The sequence below is a fragment of the Polypterus senegalus genome, chromosome 4, assembly GCF_016835505.1.
Source record: "Polypterus senegalus isolate Bchr_013 chromosome 4, ASM1683550v1, whole genome shotgun sequence".
NCBI lineage: Eukaryota > Metazoa > Chordata > Cladistia > Polypteriformes > Polypteridae > Polypterus > Polypterus senegalus.
Window position 1 is genome coordinate 138,165,464 of NC_053157.1, and position 20,804 is coordinate 138,186,267.

General features: G+C 38.2%; 1 protein-coding gene across 4 annotated transcripts in view; it reads left to right on the forward strand.

Moving 5' to 3' along the window:
- The window catches only part of LOC120527669 (putative methyltransferase NSUN7), a 252,158-nt gene that overhangs the window by 195,065 nt on the left and 36,289 nt on the right, over nt 1-20,804 (forward strand). For all 4 annotated transcript variants that reach the window (XM_039751333.1, XM_039751330.1, XM_039751332.1 and 1 more), the window contains one exon: nt 3,416-3,539. In XM_039751333.1, the coding sequence (XP_039607267.1) occupies nt 3,416-3,539 (124 nt within the window). The remainder of the gene's footprint in view (nt 1-3,415; nt 3,540-20,804) is intronic.

Here is a 20,804-nt window from a genome sequence, read left to right on the forward strand (position 1 = left end):
AGTTTTACTTCAGTGCACTTCCCAGTGCCTCCAGCACCATTCCCCCAATGTCCAGGCCACACAGTCCTTCGTGCCTCTCTCTTGGTCGCCTCCAGTCCTCTCTCCAGCTCTGTCCACTTCCACCCGACTTCTGCTCTCGACTGAAGGGAGGCGGCCCCTTAAATAGGAACCCGGATGGGCACTAGCTGCTTCCCGGCATTCCTCCGAAGACACACCCCAGTGTGGCGGAAGTGCCGGCTGCTAACCCGGAAGCCCTCTGGGTGTCCCCTGTCTTCTTCCCCCCAGCACTTCCTGGTGTGGCGGAAGTGCTGGGCTCCAGACTTCTACAGGCACCGGGGCGCCGCCTGGCGGTGGCCACGGGTTCCTAAAGGGCTGGGTTTCCAAGCCCTCTACCCGTGGCCCCCAACATAACCAGTGCGGTCACCCCCTCGCGGTCTGGAGGAGGCACAAGCCCTCCTCCGGTCCTCCTGGGCATCCCGGCCGGGCTCCATCCCCGGCAGGATGCCACAATAGATAGATATATAGAGATATAGATATATATATATAGATAGATAGATAGATATATATATAATATAGATAGATAGATAGAGATATAGATATATATATGTATATATATATGTATATGTGTGTGTGTGTATATATGTAGATATGTATGTGTGTGTGTATATATATTGTCATATATATATGACAACAACACTCATAACAGCGACAAAACAATTACATTGACAATCATGTTACGTTATTTTTAAAATGTTTCCTTCTCTTTTTCATTACTTCTTTAACACACTACTTCTCCGCTGCGAAGCGCAGTTATTTTGCTAGCAGGATAAAAAGAGTCAAACTGAATGATGCATGTTCAATGAGTTCTCTTCTTCCACAAGACTGCTCTCTGTTTCCTCATCAGTGTATCTCATACAGAAATGTTTGGTGGAGCTTTCATAAATAAACCCTAAATCTTCCCTGTACAACAATTTGGATTTTGATATTTGCATTTCTGACATTGTAAACCTTTGAAAAATAAGGAAGACAGTCACTGATGTCTTTGGTGTCTGGTTGTATTTTTGAAAGAAAATTAAAGTCTGTATGAAGCATCGCCTTACGCAGACATTGCTTTATGATCTAAAACATTGTACTGACAGACGTAATATCCAATAAAAGTAAAATTTAAAGTTTCCAGAACTTGAACAAAGTACCAGAGAAAGTAATTTGATTGCTTGCAAGTCAGGTAATCCTACAAATGCACCTTATAATATGTGTTCACATCTTTTGTATGGTTAATATATCTAATTAAGAGACAGAGAAAAGACAAAAAGATAAGAAAAGACAGGTGGAAAACTTCATGTAGAAAGAATTGTCTGTAATTCAACTTCAGCAAAACCAAGGAACTGATTATTGACTTTCATCGCACCAAACAGTTTCGATGTCCAGTCACTGTTCAGTAAGTGGATGTGGATGTGGTGCACTGCTGCAGTACTTGGGGGTCCACATCAATCACTGACTAGACTGGTCTCATAACCCAGAGGAGCTATATAACAAAGGGCAGGGCAGCTTTTTGTTTATTAAGGAGATTGCACTCCATTAATGTATTCAGAGACACAATTCAGTGATGTCCAGTGTGAATCTCTACACTGTTATGTTCTAGGCAGTAACAGAAGCCCACCAAATCAACACGCTAATTAAGAAGACAGACTTAGTTACAGGATGCATTTGTAGCACACCCGCCAGCTTATGGCTTGTGCAGAGTGTGTTACCAGTTTTGCGCAGCAAGGAAGTCACAATGCTTTTAAAATGAGGGGCGGATAAAATCACACCAACACCTACACCCTACTGAATTTCCATCCTGCCACACAAATATTAACACCCAGGAAAAAAACCCTTAAGATTAAATACACCAAACACACAAATATATAAAATTATCCTTATTAGCTAGAATAACTATCTAAAAATACAAAACATACTAAACACCCCCCACACGACGATGATTATAGTCCTGGAAAAAAAAGAATCCTCACTGTATATGATGGGGGTGATTCTGGAAATGGAAACTAGGGTTAAATGATGGAAAGAAGTGTGGGACGCTCCTATTCAATAAACTGCTTCCTGGAATATGGATAGTGAAATTCTGTTCTATCACCGGAGTCCAGAAGAATACTCTTTGGAGGCACGCCTCTTATCCAAGAGCATCGAATGACTGGGTTGGGAGGAAAAGAACCCACCGCCATCCGAGCATCATCCTTCTCTGCTACGAATATCCAGTAACTGAAAATGTTTAGGAGCTGCCACAGATGATGTTGATTAGAAAATGAACCACTCCAAAAGTCCCTCCACATCCTTCTCTTCCAGTTTTATTGGTACAGTGCATACAAACCACAAACTACAAATTCCACAAGCCCCTCCGCATCAGTGCAAACCTGTTAAAGACCCCAATTTGCAAACAGAAATCGGTGCACCCAATGTTGTCATTCACATTTAATAAACACTCAACAGGACATACTTACATAGAAACAAAAACCCCCTAAGCGGCCCCACTACACATTTTTGACCTGCTGGAGGTGGTAGTGGTGGAGAGAATGAAAACAAAACTGAGTGACATTATGAACAATACTGCACATCCTCTCTCTGACACACTGACACTTGCAGCCAACAAATTATTCAGCAGAAGTGTGTCAAGAAATGTTACTGGGGCTCCTTTACAGCAACAGCAGTACGCCTGCATAACGTCTCACTGGGACTGCTCTGTTATCATCAAGTCAGACGTTTTAAAACATCTTTTTTGTTATTCTTGTATCTTTTAACAAGAGGTTTATTTGCTTGTTCTAATATTTCTAAAAAAAACTAAATTTCCCCTTTGAGACAAATTAAGTTCTATGTATCTATAGTTATTGTGACTGTCAAGAATAGGAAGAAGTGTTGGGAACAGCAAAGTCAATTTGCAAAAATGTTTGACCACATATTAAAAGTTAAAAGCTCACAATTATCCAACCTCCACTTTTTTATAATATGTTTTAATTGAGTACAATGAGTGCCAACATTTTTTAATTGAGCACAGGGGTTTCCTACTGTCTACATCACCCTTTAAGTCATTATAAAAAGTTATAAGTTAAGCTTTTAGTTTATATTGTAAAATGGTACAATGGTGCTTTTTTCCCCTGCGTTCTGTAATGGACTGACTTCTTGTCCAGCACTGCTTCCTTTCTGTTGCCTGGTACTGCCTAGAAAGGCTTCCTTAACTGTAAATTGGATTAAGTGGGCTTGTGAATTAATAAGTTAATGTTTTTCTACTGTTTTTTAGATATTCTAATTAATAATATATTGTAGAAAAAAAAATCATACGTCTGTTAGGATTAAACAACATTTTTCATTGGTTAAAGATGTTATATGAAGGATTAATTTGTATCTTCCCAAACCCCTGCAGGATCAGCCCACCATCACTCCCTCTGTCCTGTGCCTCTGATCTAAACAGCCCCCGCAATCTTTTTTTCAAGATGGATCCATCTGAGATTGCCAATGCCTGCTTTGTGGCTGTTTTAACACGAGCGGTAAGTATCGTTAGCCTTTGTTATTAGAGTTTACTGGAATGATTTATTTCAGTTGCAAGCACTGTAACATTAACAGGTCAAATTTTAATACTGTATGCCATTTTCAAAAATGTCACAATACTGTACTGCATTTTCAATGCTAAATACTGTAAAAAGGCAAACAGAGTGTACAAGTATTCCTATAAGTACATCTTTCTCATATGTTTGGTACTCACCAGATATATCTGTCTATAAAAATCACGATTCTTGAAGGTGTCAGTAATGGTGCTCACACTTTTCTTGGATACTGAGAGCTTAGTTAAAAGCATCCTTGTCAGGAACCTTTCAGTTTTCTCAGGTGAATGTGTTTGAAAAATGTGTTCATTAAATAAATAACAAGTTAAAAAAAGTGGTGTTTAGGTTTTAGATGGAGACCTGAAAACATCTGTGTCAAAAATTTGCATTGCTGACTTAATGCAGTTGAAATGTTGACAATTATAAATTATCTTTTTTTTACAATATAAATAGATTTTAAGTGGCTATGAGTCTGAGAAATAATATCCTTTTATCAAAAGTTTTGTCAGAATGTATAGGATTGGTCATTTTTTTCTTAGTTTGAAGTTGTGACCATTAAAGAAAACAAAAAACTGCACAGTTGACCTCTAACTTTTAAAATGGTTAACACGTTCTTTGATCGCGCTCAGCATTGTTGCATGTAAAGGCTTTGCTGCTCTATTCAGTAGCCTTTGTGTATACATATAGTAGTAAACTTACTTACTAAATTTCTCCTGGGCAGATTAACTGTTTAGATTCACATAACTTCCAAAACGAATTCAGCTTTATACTGTATAGGGGTCATATACTTGGGACCAGATTTGTATGCGCATATCGTCATCTTTATAGAACAATTCATCCTATCCCCATGGTGACTATAAACATACCGTACAAAAAACAGCTTTTTAATTTTTATAGTAAAAGAGATCTTTTTCTTGTACTGTTTAACAACATTACAGAGAATCCACTATGTCCCTACTCTTGATCAGAGAAGATGATCCGCTGTGGCAACCCCTAACGGAAACAGCCGAAAGAAGAAGATCTTCAATACTGTTTTGTCCTACTGGAGATTTATAGTAATAACAGGCTGAGCCAGCTGAAGTAAATGTCTGTTTCTCAACAGCAGCCTTCAGTTTGATCTCGGGAATTCTCTTGCATTAATAATGATATCAAAATTGTCTGTTAAAAACAAAACCCTGCTTGCAAGATCACAATGCAAAATAGAAGGCTAAGCAGGAAATAAACAGGCCACAAGGGGGATAAAGCACAGTGTAGATTTATTACATTTTGCATTACCCTTTATGGATCTTTTATTTCTTGATTATTCTTCTATGTCTTACTTTCAGTTCTCTATCATTCCAAGGCCTGCTTATCTTCTGTCCTTATTCAAGCTGTTTTTTACTTTTCCCCACACATATCATATATATATATAGTATATGATAAAATTCTAAGGTCTCTGTGTGTGTATCCAGTTCATCTGAGCAATCTGATTGGTCAGTTTGTAGTTGGTAATGTGACTGAAAGAAGAAGTGCAAGTGTAAGACAAGGAGGAGGAAAGGTGAAGGAGGCATGCTGAGAGTCGCTTTTAAGGATGAGAAGTATAAATGTAGATAGAAGACAGTAAAGAGAGGTTAAGACACAAAAATACCTGTCTATTACCTGTCTTTGATATATATATTGTAAAAGATTCAAAAGCAGACAGCATGAAGGTTTGGGGTTTCCGGCCCCATATACTGTAGAAATATCCACAATTCAATAAACAAAATAAGGTCAAAATATAAGCACAAATTGTTCATATGCGCGACACTGAATGATGGCGTCAGCGGCCATTTTATGAAGAGGAGCCAGAAGTGGAGGAATGCTGGGAAGGAACCGTGGGGGAAGATGGGATCGATGACGTCAGGAACAATGGAGGAGGAAGGGTGGAAGTAACGTGCTGCGGGAAACTGAGGCTTATGGTGTCGGAGCGTCTTTTCTTCTGTAAGAAAGCAAAGGAGAATGGTTAGTACCCCGCCATACCCTGCCGGTGAATGTCTTCCCAAGTGCGTTAAGATCCGTCCGCGGTCTCCTACTCGTGCGTGCGTGACAATATATATATATATATATTGTGGACACCAGTGGCCATTTCAGCTCCCCAAACACCCAAATCAAACAGGCACAGATGAAAGTTAAAAGGCACAAAGTGTCTTTTATTGTGGAAACTCTCTCAAGCAAGCATTTCCCATCACCACAGCCACAAGTACAGTTAGGCACAATAAACAAAATCTTTGTCTTCCTTTCTCTCTCTGTCGTTCACTGATCACTGTCTGTTGCACTCCTCCATGCAAGCTTCATCCACCTTTGGCTTGTCCATATGAGGCAGGAAACTTCTTTTATCTCTCACTAGGGTGTACTTCCCGTCTTTAGTAGATGTTGTCTGAAGCATTTCCTGGTGAGACAGAAACCCCATTAACACTAGAATCCCTGAAGATTATGAAAAACGTTGTAATGCTGGGTCACCTTAAATTCCTTTGCACTTCTTCATCAGCGTCTTTGTTTTGCAAATGTGTCAATCAGCAACTGCATCAGGCAGCCTGCTATTCCATCCCCCACCAACGCAGCTGAAGTTTTCCCACCTCAAGTCTCTTTATCTGGGTGTGAGGTGTCTGGAATTGTATAGGATATATATATCATTATTTGGAATACATACATTTAATGTGTGCTCTGTGTCTAGAACGATCTGGGTAAATGTTAAATGACAGGAAATGCAAGGCAAGAAATGTTGAACACATAACTAAAAGAGAAACTTTTTTCATGTTATAGTAATAATGACAAAATGCTAACGTGAAGTGTATAATGTATGAAGACTTTAGTCCAAATATGAAATAAACACTTTTACAAAATGAATAATGAAACAATTGTGCCTTTATTCAAGACTATAACCAATGAAGAAGAAATCATTCAATTCAAATCATTCAATTTTGTTGCTGTCAAAGAGTAAAAACCCAAGCCCAAATGTCAATCGACAGAAAGTTGACAAGTCTGCTTGGCTGGTGCAGAGGTAAGACCTGCTGCGTTGTAATAAAGAGGTTGTGGGTTTTTAAGTCTGGGCTTTCCTTGTTTTGTAGTGAGCTGCTATTATTATTACTATAATATAATAAAAACATACATTTCATTTGAGTCTGTAACACCGGGTGTAAAGTTTTGCTACCTATAAAAGAAATCGCTGAAGGGATATAAGCAGACACACAAATGCTGGTGAATCATGTCTTCTTGGTATCTTGTTGTCACTTGAATTTTTTGTTATTCTGTTTCATTCTTGAATAAAAAGACATTTGTTTCATTATACGTTTATTTTACATTCCAGTAACCACTTGAATGACATCCAATTTGTTTCTGCCTGTCTCGTGGATGCACACAGAAGAAATGTTGAGCACATAACTAAAACAGGAACTTTTTTCATGTTATAGTAATAATGACAGAATTCTGACATGAAGTGTATAATTTGTGAATACTGAAGTCCAAATATCAAATAAACAATTTCACAAAAGGTATAATGAAACAAATGCACTTTTATTCAAGAATATAACCAAAGAAAAAGAAATCATTTGATTTCTTTGTTGCCATAAATGAGTAAAAATGAAATACAATGAACTTACCTCTCCCTCTCTGAGTTGATGGCGTTTATCTCCATTCTTTTCCCAAGAGCAACAATGGCCACAGTTGGTGCTGTGGTTGATACCTGGTCAGATCGATTTGTTGTACTAGCAATCAGAGACATGATGCCCCATGTCCACTATCAGACTATCATGCGGCATTTGCGCTTTGACAACAAAGACACCCATGCAAAACGTGTTGAAAAATGACAGATTTGCTACAGTCCCTGACATCTGACAATGTTTTATTGAGAACTGTGTTTTGAGTTACAACCCAGGGCAACATTACTGTTGATGGGCAAGTATTTCCAACCAAGGTCCGTTGTCCTTTCTTGCAATAAGTCTCAACCAAGCCTGACAAATTTGGCATAAAGTTTTGGATTGCGGCAGATTGGGAGATCCTTATTTAGGAAAACATCCCAGTCATCCCACGGGAGAAAGACATTCCAAGACTGAGGTCATAAAGCTTAAGGAGCCATTTGTGAACAAAGGCAGAAAACGTAACAACAGACCACTTCTTCATGTCTCTTTCAATGACTAATAGATTGATGCACACAACTCTGCTTGGCACCATAAATAAAGTGGGTCTTCCACCTGCAGCTGAAGTCACTTCAGTTCACGAGCTACTCTTTACACTAGTGTTTAGATCTGGCAGTGCCATGCTGACAGTGTATGTGCCTAAATAGAAATCTGTCTGCATTCTCAGTACTATGCACAATAACGTGGAAATTGGGCAAGATCAAAAAAAAAAAACACCATGTTCAAATGATAACTCATGTTCAAAATGACATAGCATTTCGAAATAGTGACATTTTCATGCACATGGATGTGTGTGCATCCACGAGACAAGCAGAAACAGATTTGATGTCATTCAAGTGGTTACTGGAATGTAAAATAAACATGTAATGAAACAAATGTGCTTTTATTCAAGAATAAAACAGAATAACAAAAAATTCAAGTGACAAGATACCAAGAAGACATGATTCACCAGCATTTGTGTGTCTGCTTATATCCCTTCAGCGATATCTTTTACAGGTAGCAAAACTTTACACCGGGTGTTGACAGCAACAAAATTGAATGATTTGAATTGAATAATTTCTTCTTCATTGGTTATAGTCTTGAATAAAAGCACACTTGTTTTGTTATACCTTTTGTAAAGGTGTTTATTTCATATTTGGACTAAAGTCTTCATACATTATACACTTCACGTCAGCATTTTGTCATTATTACTATAACATGAAAAACGTTTCTGTTTTAGTTATGCGTTCAACATTTCTTGCCTTGCATTTCCTGTCATTCAACATTTACCCAGATCGTTGTAGACACAGAACACACATGAAATGTATGTATTCCAAATAATGATATATTATTTACCCTATACAATTTCAGACACCTCACACCCAGATAAAGAGACTTGAGGTGGGAAAACTTCAGCTGCGTTGGTGGGGGATGGAATAGCAGGCTGCCTGATGCAGTTGCTGATTGACACACGACACACGACTTTTTTCATATGCTTCAGGGATTCTAGTGTTAAGTAGGGCCTCGGGACCGAGGCCATGAAGAATAAGAAAAAAGATGGATAACAGAACAGCTACTTTAAAAATGATACAAATAGATTAGTTTATCAAATAGTCTTATTTATTTAAAAAAAAACGATATTGACAAAATATAATATGGTATTAACAAAATTAATTAATTTATGTAATATTGTAATGACCAACATAATAAGCAAATACAACTCAGAGGTAGTGGAATGTTTTACGTTTTACTTGGAGTGTTCGTTGCGTATCAAATAGTGCCCTGTCTTATACTCCATTATCTGGATTACAGAGCACATCTCCAAAACAATAAAAGAAAGCTTTCCCTACCAATAATTATCTCCTGCCACTCATGTTGTGTCATTTTCTATATTGCAAACACTCCTGCTTATTGTATCCTGACTCCCTACTCAAAATCTCCTTTTTCTCCTGACTTCTGTAACAAGAATGTAAGTTTAATGTCACTGTGCTCTGTACAAGAAATTATTTTATAAATTCACTCACATGTGCAGGCCAAAGTTAGCACACAGGGGCTGTCAGCATTTAGAAACTGCTAGCATTTGGAGAGTAAAGGGGACAACTGCGAAAATAGGCATTGTAATATTCCTGTATGTTAGAGATGAAATTGAATTCTTTCCTTTCCTTGTGTGGAAACCTAAGTAAGGCCCTACACGTGGAGAAGACAGTATAAATACTTGGACAGCAGCCAAACACTTCGAAGCCAATGGACGGACAGATGGGTGATATCGTCATTCGTCCCAAAAAACCATTCCAGCGCAGCAACGAAAAAATGACAGACTGTATAGACCAAGATCCCACCTTGGTATTGTCTTGTTATTATGGCTTCCCGTCTGCAATGCCGTGTAAATCGTCAGTAAAGAAAGCTAAGTTATTTTCTCTTATGTGATTTTTACCTATATATATATATACTAGCAAAATACCCGCGCTTCGCAGCGGAGAAGTAGTGTGTTAAAGAAGCAATGAAAAGAAAAGGAAACATTTTGAAAATAACGTAACCTGATTGTCAATGTAATTGTTTTGTCACTGTTGTGAGTGATGAGTGTTGTCATATATATATATATTCACACACACACACATATACATACATACACACACATATATACACACAAATACATATATATATATATATATATATACATATATATACACACACACATATATAAACATATATATACATATACATACATATCTACATACAGTATATACACACACAGCTATTTCGTATCAGTGCAATACGCTGTTTGTTAAAGCGTTGACTCCGCTCTTACGTGCAATAACAAATCAAATCATTCAGTTGTCTTTGCTCATATGTCATTTTAGAGCTGGACGCCTGGCATCTTTTTGGCCACAAGTTCGTTTCTGTTTGGTGTGAGGTTCTGTGTTGTGGAGATTCTCAGGATGGATTGCAGGTGCTCATCAGTGAGGCGACTCCTGTGTGCTGTTTTGTTAGTCTTTATCACTGAGAAGAGCTTCTCACACAGATATGTGCTACCAAACATGCACAAGGTTCGAGCCGCATGTAGACGGACTTTTTTTGTTCATCAAAGTCACCAAAGCGCCGTGCAAACTCAGTGCGCAGTGCGCTCAGTTTATCAGCAAAGTGCGTTTGGGAACACCGTAGTGACGACTTGGTTTAACAGTACTTGGCAACAGGGAAAGTGGGGCAAGGTGAACTGGTGCATTTGTGTCTCCCATAAAAGCAGCTTCACTTGAAATCACTTTGTGATTGTGCACGGGTTAAAGCGTCCGCTGAAGTGTCAGATTCTTATTTAATTATGCTGTTTTCTGTATCTTCTGAATTGCATTCAGGTTACCCTGATGCAAGGCAGCTGAAGCACTGCATTATGGGATCTGTAGTTTATTGTATTACCAGCGCTTCATATAGCCGGGCTTTAATAACAATAATACAGTATATAAAATGATCTCGGGCGGATATAATTACGCGGGGGTCGGATGTGGCCCTGACCCTTGAGTTTGACACATATGGACTAAATAGAACTTGAAAAGATATGTTTTTCAAATGTGATCGCGCAATTCAGATAGAGTTGAGCCGCCCTACAGCCTGCATGCCTCAATGAGTCATCATCCCCTCGCTCTTACTTTTTTACCGTTCATCTAATGAATACACTGAGTATGGCTTTACCAAAACAATCATTGATGGCGAATAAAGTATCCATTATTCGAGTATGTAGAGCGGGATATATATATATATATACATATATATATATACAGTATACCATATGCGGAGAAGTAGTGTGTTAAAAAGGTAGAAAAGAAAAGGGAACATTTTAAAAATAACGTAACATGACTGTCAATATACAGTATTTGTTTTGTGAGTGTTACTGAGTGTTGCTGTCATCAAGGATTTGATTATCATTATTTCTTTCAATCAGGTTCGTATTTGTAGGATGTGTTGTGTTCAAGTTACATTCCGTGTTTGTCAATCGTTGTAAAGATGACAGGTTTCATTCATCGATTCGTTTCTTACTGCATCAATAAACAGCTCGTCTTCTTCTTTATCTGAGACCTGATACACTGCATGCACGGGTTTTTACACTGTCTTCCTTTAGCGGGACATTGACTTTTTCCACCGTGTGCTTTGTTTCCGCAGTAGCTGGATTTATGAATATGCTTATCAGGCGCTTCATATTTTTGCTGCCTTTTCAATTGTGTAATTCGGTTTTGTTCAGCGCTCTTTGGAACTGTTGCCTTTTATCTGTGCACTCGTCAGTTCACGTGAGCCACTCGGTGTACATGCATCGAAGGTTCCCAGCTGTGCTGGTGCCATCTCGTGCTATGTCCGTGGCTGTATTTAATGTTACCTTAGTCCTGGCACTTAAAACTTTCTCTCGCAGTTTCGCTGAGTTTGCGTCAAACACCACCCTGACCATCTCATCTTCCTCTCCATAAGCACAGTCCTTCACCCGTGAATATTTACCCGTGGCAGTTTGCTATTGGATTGCCGCTGACGGACGGCCTTATATGGGCAGGCACTAAATTACAAGCGCCAGCGCAGCCTGTCTATGAACTTAATTTAAAGTGTAGGTTTACATCGTGCTTTGTTTCGAGTAGCAGAACTCATGAATATGGTTGTATATGTCACTCGCTTCGCTTCTTATTGTTTGCTGCCTTCTCAATTATATAATGCATGTTTTCTTGAGCGCTTTTTTGAGGTCTTTCTGGTTTTCTATGTACTGCATGATTACGTGGGAGGCGTGATGATGTCACACGAATCTCCGCCCCCACGGCGTTGAAGCTCATCTCCATTACAGTAAATGGAGAAAAACTGCTTCCAGTTATGACCATTACGCGTAGAATTTTGATATAAAACCTGCCCAACTTTTGTAAGGAAGCTGTAAGGAATGAACCTGCCAAATTTCAGCCTTCCACCCACACGGGAAGTTGGAGAATTAGTGATGAGTCAGTGAGTGAGTGAGTCAGTGAGTGAGTGAGTGAGGGCTTTGCCTTTTATTAGTATAGATATATATGTAAATTTTACTACAGTATTTGTCAGTCCTTAGGTCTTGTTCATATGAAATGTACTCTTAAAATTTAGCAAGCAAAGTGGATTCAGAAAGTATATGTGGGTCAATGTAATAGTTCAGTTTTTCATTTTTAATAAATTTGGAAAAATCGTCATTCTGGGGTAGTGAGTGTTGCTTAAGGTGGGGAAAAATAATTTTAAATATTTTAGCACAAGGCTGCAAAATAGCAAAATGTGAAAAAAGTGAAGGGGTCTAAATACTTTCTAAATCTACTACTGTATATTCTGTGTGTGTGTCTTTGTGTGTTTTAAGATCCAACATGTGAACAGTAAAAGGACTTTATTAGACTTTCTACTTTAAAATCAGTAATTTCATAATATCAGTTGTAGATCCTTAAGTTTTTTTTCTTTTATAGAAGAGTGGGCATGAAGAATTTTTATTTCATAATAATTTCACATAGTTTTATGATAGAATTAGGCATTTTGTGAGATTCCTTATGATGAGCTATTTCCATAATACATGTACTTTATACCTTTCTGATAAACCACATTCTGTTATTTCATCCAGAGTCAGCAAATAAAAGATTCAATCAAGTGTATGATGAAGGTGGACCTTAAATATTTAATGATGAAAAAAGCACTTTTGTATTCTACTATCTCAGCTCACAAACTGTATGCACTTTTTACCGAGGGACTCATCTCCCATATTTTAAGGGTTGGAATAATCTGCTTAATCTCATTCCCCAAGGTGGTGGTAGAATTTCATCTGTTTCAGTTTGCATATTTTTTCTCGTATGTTTCCTACAATATCAAGGGAAGGAAGTGAGCATACTTTTTGGATTATAAATTAGCTGAATGTTACATTTGTATACTTAATATAGAGTGCAATGAGTACACGGGGTAGCCCATTAAGCATTGTTACCTCCTCGTGATGCCAGTTAAATAGCAGACTGGTATGCCCTTCCTTTTGATTCCTTCCTTCCTGAGTCCATATGCTCAGCTTAATTCAGTTCATTTAATGTCATTATACCTTGCATTACAATTAAATGCTTTAGTTGCTAGTCACAGTGGGACAGGGACATTAACGAAGTGACATTACTATAAATAATAATAATAATTCTTTACATTTATGTAGTACTTTTCTCACTAGTCAAAGTGCTGTCCACGCAGGGAGGACCCGGGAAGTGAACCTACAATCTCCTTACTGAAAAGCAGGCAGCACTACCACTGCGCCCCCTGTGTGGATGTACATGGTACAACAGCAGGCACAGACCAATAAATATAATTAAAATAGACAACAGAAATAAATGTCAAAAGTAGACGCATTCAACTCCTCAAGATGACAAATGGTTGTAAGTTCATTAAAGCAGTGGCTACGTTCATGGATATTTTCTGGACACTTTGTTAATTAGAAAGTCCTCCTAGGTGCCCAGTGAAGAAGTCCACATGAAAAACTTCATGCCAATGTTATTTAAGCACTGTGTAGACTGAGAACCCATTTGTTTCCCTCTGTGTTCTTTCTCAGCTCAATACCAGCATAGGCTCGCAGCTTCAAGACCACTTAAAAATATAAAATACAATACAGAAAGTAGCACATTCAGAGCTGCAAATGGCCTTTCCCATTTAACTCAGGATGGATTTGGCAAAAAAAGAAAACATTTGTATTTTGCACATAGCAAAGTTTGCATTTGCTATAGCATGATAAGCCACTTTTGATGTTTTTCTTATACACATTTTTAAACATTAAACTTTGGACACAGTTACTACACAGCAGCTTATGCAGCAAGGTAATTCACACAACCTGATAGACATTTAATAAAGAGCTGTGGCATCTCACTTCATCCACTTTCATTGTCAGTTGACTGATGTGACCAAGCAGCAAAGGTAAAACTTGTTGGCCAACAAAACTTGTCATCTAAATGTCACAGTCCTCACCCTCTTTATACACTTCTTTATTAAAGCAGTTTATGTGTTTTTTTTTCTTTAATTCATCAGGTGCTTTCCATTTAATTGAGCTCCACAGACCAGACCATCATGCCATTGAATCTATGCTTCCTCGTGTTACTTGAAGTACTCCTAGACAGAATTTTTCTGTTTGCATACATTTGCTATTTGTCCAGAATATTCAACAAATATTCTGTTAAGCTGCAGTGGGCTGGCACCCTACCCAGGGTTTGTTTCCTGCCTTGCGCCCTGTGTTGGCTGGGATTGGCTCCAGCAGACCCCCATGACCCTATAGTTAGGATATAGCGGGTTGGATAATGGATGGATGGATATTCTGTTAAGACAACTGGCAACCTCTTGTTGAGCAGGCTAGGGAGTCATAGAGTGCAACATTCCCTCTAAGGACCAAGCTGGCTTGAACAAAAATATTTTGTTACATTATCCTTTGAGTGCTGCTTACGCTGCTTATGCAATATAATTATTCATATGTAACATTCTGAATTTTTTATGCATTATATCACATAATTGAAAATAATTTATTAAATTGACATTGCACAGGCAACTTATTAAAATGTCTTTTTAAATAGCAAATATTACATGTAGTAGATTACTAAAAGTCATTTAAACTTGATGTAAAAATTCCAGCAGATCATAACTTTGCATTAGAGTCACATTCAGGACTACAAATTAGAAACATTTAATTTTTTTAACAAATGATGCTTTCCATTCATCCATTTATGATCAAATTATGATCTACTGAACTCACCAGAGCCTAATCAGACAGCATCCAGTGCAGGGAAGAAGTCAAAATCAGATATAAAAAAATTAGTAATCAAAAGAGTCAAATATATAATTAAGAGGAAAAAAAGGAATGTTCATTTAGCAGTCCAGAGCATTTAGTCCCCCTTCAAAAAATCAAATGGCAGAAAACAAGGATAATAAAACTTTATGCTTACCAAAAATGGAGTCTGAACAGGGGTCTGGATGGTAAAGACCAAGCTGATCTCAAAACTATAATCCAGCAAACCCCCAGTTCACGCTGTTTAACACACTGAACGCCATTTTGTATTTGTGTTGGCCTGTTTTACTGAATGTGTCTTTTACTGTTATGCCATCTTCAAATGAGTTCAACTTCTGATATCATTTCAAATAAACACAATGTTTTTTTGGATTATTCTAATTTTTATAAATTTTGTCAATTTGATAGAGAACTTAATTTTCTTAAACCACAATTTCTGGGGCTCCTGCCTAAGTCAAATGCTTGAACACAAATCAGATGTCAAAGCTTTCTTGTCCACAGCAAGGTTATTTATTGGCATATTTGATTACTGAGTTTAGCTTCACAGTGTTTCACAAACTAAAGTTAAATCAAAGTGAATAACTGGAAGACTGTGCAAAATAACATTATCAAACCCATTTATTCCAGATCAGGGTCACTGAGGCTTGAGTAATTGGTTCAAGGCAGGAATCAGCTCTGGATGAGGTGCCAGTCTCCTCACGGGATGTATTTATTCACATTAGAACAATGTAGACAAGAATAGGCCTTTCACCCCAACAAATCTCGCCAGTCTTATCCACTTAAATCCTCAAAAATAACATTGTCTAGCTTTAAAGGTCCCTAAAGTTCTACTGTCTACCTCTTGTCTGCCACACTACTTGCTAACTTATTCCATGTATCTATGGTTCTCTGTGTAAAGAAAAACTTCTTAATGTGTGTTCAAAGTTGACCGTTAACAAGTTTCCAACTGTGCCCATTTTGTTCTTGTTGAACTCATTTTAAAGTAACAGTTTCGATCCACTGTACTAGTTCCCTTTATAATTTTAAACACTTCAGTCATGTCTCCTCTTAATCTTGTTTTGCTTAAACTGAAAAGGCTGAGCTCTTTTAATCTTTCCTTATAATTCATCCCCTGTAGCCTTGGAATCAGCCTAGTTGCTCTTCTCTGGACCTTTTATAGCACTGTTATGTCCTTTTAGTAGCCTAGAGACCATAACTGCACACAGTACTTCAGATGAGGCCTCACCAGAGCATTATAAAGCTTGAGCATAACCTCCCTGGACTTGTACTGTACATATCAGGGTGCTATATAACCTAACATTCTGTTAGCCTTCTTAATGGCTTCTGAACACTATCTGGACATTGATAGTGGTAGAGTCCACTACAACTAGTAGGTCTGTCTCATAAGGTGTACTCTCGATTTTCAGTCCTCCCTTTGTGTATTCAAACCTAATATTTTTACTTCCTATGTGAAATACAGTACTTTACATTTACTGACATTAAATATCATCTGACACAAATCTACCCAAACCTGTGTGCTATCCATGTTCCTCTAAAATGATTCAACACATTCCAGATTATCTGCCAATCCACCTATCTTGGTGTCATCTGAAGATTTATACATACGGTCATACAACATATACAGTGGTGTGAAAAACTATTTGCCCCCTTCCTGATTTCTTATTCTTTTGCATGTTTGTCACACAAAATGTTTCTGATCATCAAACACATTTAACCATTAGTCAAATATAACACAAGTAAACACAAAATGCAGTTTTAAATGATGGTTTTTATTATTTAGGGAGAAAAAAAAATCCAAACCTACATGGCCCTGTGTGAAAAAGTAATTGCCCCCTAAACCTAATAACTGGTTGGCCCACCCTTAGCAGCAATAACTGCAATCAAGCGTTTGCGATAACTTGCAGTGAGTCTTTTACAGCGCTCTGGAGGAATTTTGGCCCACTCATCTTTGCAGAATTGTTGTAATTCAGCTTTATTTGAGGGTTTTCTAGCATGAACCGCCTTTTTAAGGTCATGCCATAGCATCTCAATTGGATTCAGGTCAGGATTTTGACTAGGCCACTCCAAAGTCTTCATTTTGTTTTTCTTCAGCCATTCAGAGGTGGATTTGCTGGTGTGTTTTGGGTCATTGTCCTGTTGCAGCACCCAAGATCGCTTCAGCTTGAGTTGACGAACAGATGGCCGGACATTCTCCTTCAGGATTTTTTGGTAGACAGTAGAATTCATGGTTCCATCTATCACAGCAAGCCTTCCAGGTCCTGAAGCAGCAAAACAACCCCAGACCATCACACTACCACCACCATATTTTACTGTTGGTATGATGTTCTTTTTCTGAAATGCTGTGTTCCTTTTACGGCAGATGTAACGGGATATTTGCCTTCCAAAAAGTTCAACTTTTGTCTCATCAGTCCACAAGGTATTTTCCCAAAAGTCTTGGCAATCATTGAGATGTTTCTTAGCAAAATTGAGACAAGCCCTAATGTTCTTTTTGCTTAACAGTGGTTTTGCGTCTTGGAAATCTGCCATGCAGGCCGTCTCTTTCTTATGGTGGAGTCGTGAACACTGACTTTAATTGAGGCAAGTGAGGCCTGCAGTTCTTTAGACGTTGTCCTGGGGTCTTTTGTGACCTCTCAGATGAGTCGTCTCTGCGCTCTTGGGGTAATTTAGGTCGGCCGGCCACTCCTGGAAAGGTTCAAACTAAATAAAAATAAATCTATATAGGTGAAACAACTGGCACAATGCTTACCTCTTCAGTGATCAGTGAGTCTGTACATCATCTATGTGTGCTCCATTTAGAGACCTTGGGATTCACTGTAAGAAATACAAACATGGGATAAGAAAGCTTTTCATACTTTTTCATGAGTGTTGTTGAGTTTATACAAGGTGGCGCAGAGAAACAGGAAAATTTGGAACTAGATGTTGGCAACCCTGGGGCATCAGCAGTTGTTTGGGACCAATGCGACCTCAGTTAGAACCCCTTGCCATCTGTTTTAATGGAACAGTGGAGTGGTGCGTAACAGGCATTTGCTGTGAAAGCATTTTATAAGAATGGTGATAGTGTGACTGCTGCACAAAGGGAATTTCGGCATCATTACCAGTTAGGACGTCATGATCGTGTCCTATCTGCTCATGTGACATGGGTGTGTATATTCGAAGAAACCGGTTGAGCCTTAAAAAAAATCCCGACGTGGAGCCACTTTGCATACTGCCCAACAATTGATGGCATTGATTGTTTGGAAGGTGCGTCATTTCACGCAACGGTGACATTCCATGGCCTTCGACATCACCAGATCTCACTGTTTGTGATTTTTTTTTCTCTGGGGACATCTTAAAAAACCAAGTGTACCACATACATCCTGGAACCATTACTGAACTAAAAGGGAGGATTGAAGAGGAAATCTCTGGCATTCCTCTTGATATGTTAACGTCGAGCAGTGCAGAATTTCCACAACAGACTGTGTACAGAGAAATTGACAAAACCTTCATGATGTTTTCTTCAAAACATAAAATGAATATTGAATGAATATTGATGACCATCATTAATTGCATATTCTGTACAATACTTTTCATCATTAAATGTATTTTGTAATGTGTTTATTCATGCATTGAATATCAATTAAAAAATCCCCATTTCCCTGTGCCACCCTGTATATTCTAAAGAAACATATCCTAAATATTTTTAAAGTGTTTACTGTAAAAGTTGATCTAATGTGCCCACTGATCGAGTACTATGAATACATGATTTTTGCAGACATCTTTCAATTGCTTCCCACCCATATTTGCTTTTGCTTTGGTTACCTTTAAGCAGCAGTTCTTAGACTTAGTCCCCGGACCAAATCTGGCTGCAGGTTTTTGTTCCAAGCATCTGTTTTGAATTGGACCCGTAGTCTACTTGAGATAGCTGCTGTTTCCCAGATTCTCTGTTTTGGCACAAATATAGAATGACAAAACCAAACTTGGTAAATTTTTCTTTGAATGTACTAGGAAGTTCTGCATATTACATGGGGATGATTTAGTGTTTTTACTTGGTTTTTAAAATTTTGATCATCATCTTGATTTTTATTCTGTTTTTTTTCCATGTGTTCTGCTTATTTAATAAATTCTGTTCTTATAAGCGCTCTAGAAGGTCTAACACAGAAGTAGTTGCCATTGTCAGGAAATAAATACTGGAGCAAATTACACAGAAAAGGGCAAATTAATAAGAAAATAATCCAATAGTGTGAAACATTTAAAGCAATAGCAAAAATATAAATATTTCCAAATGTCTTAACAACGTAAAAATCACACTGCTGTACTTTTCTGTCTCTTTACATACAGTTGTGCTTGAAAGTTTGTGAACCCTTTAGAATTTTCTGTATTTCTGCATAAATATGACCTAAAACATCATCAGATTTTCAATCAAGTCCTAAAAGTAGATAAAGAGAAGCCAGTTAAACAAATGAGACAAAATATTATACTTATTATAAATATTATACAAAATATTTATTGAGGAAAATGATTGAATATTACATATTTGTGAGTGGCAAAATTATGTGAACCTCTAGGATTAGAGGTTAGTTTGAAGGTGAAATTAGAGTCAGGTGTTTTCAATCAATGGGATGACAATCAGGTGTGAGTGGGCACCCTGTGTTATTTAAAGAACAGGGATCTATCAAAGTCGGCTCCTCACAAGTGGAAGGGTATCATGGCACGAACAAAGGAGATTTCTGAGGACCTCAGAAAAAGAGTTGTTGATGCTCATCAGGGTGTAAAAGGTTACAAAACCATCTCTAAAGAGTTTGTACTCCACCAATCCACAGTCAGACAGACTGTGTGCAAATGGAGGAAATTCAAGACCATTGTTACCCTCCCCAGGAGTGGTCGACCAACAAAGATCACTCCAAGAACAAGGCATGTAATAGTCGGCGAGGTCACAAAGGACCCCAGGGTAACTTCTAAGCAACTGAAGGCCTCTCTCACATTGGCTAATGTTCATGTTCATGAGTCCACTATCAGGAGAACACTGAACAACAATGGTGTGCATGGCAGGATTGCAAGGAGAAAGCCACTGCTCTCCAAAAAAACATTGCTGCTCGTCTGCAGTTTGCTAAAGATCACATAGACAAACCAGAAGGCTATTGGAAGAATGTTTTGTGGACAGATGAGACCAAAATAGAACTTTTTGGTTTTAATGAAAAGAGTTATGTTTGGAGAAAGGAAAACACTGCATTCCAGCATAAGAACCTTATCCCATCTGTGAAACATGGTGGTGGTAGTATCATGGTTTGGGCCTGTTTTGCTGCATCTGGGCCAGGACGGCTTGCCGTCATTAATGGAACAATGAATTCTGAATTATATCAGAGAATTCTAAAGGAAAATGTCAGGACATTTGTCCATGAACTGAATCTGAAGAGAAGGTGGGTCATGCAGCAAGACAACGACCCTAAGCACACAAGCCGTTCTACCAAAGAATGGTTAAAGAACAATAAAGTTAATGTTTTGGAATGGCCAAGTCAAAGTCCTGACCTTAATCCAATCGAAATGTTGTGGAAGGATCTGAAGCGAGCAGTTAATGTGAGGAAGCCCACCAACATCCCAGAGTTGAAGCTGTTCTGTACGGAGGAATGGGCTAAAATTCCTCCAAGCCGGTGTGCAGGAATGATCAAAAGTTACCGAAAACGTTTAGTTGCAGTTATTGCTGCAAAGGGGGGTCACACCAGATACTGAAAGCAAAGGTTCACATACTTTTGCCACTCACAAATATGTAATATTCGATCATTTTCCTTAACAAATAAAATATAATATTTTTGTCTCATTTGTTTAACTGGTTTC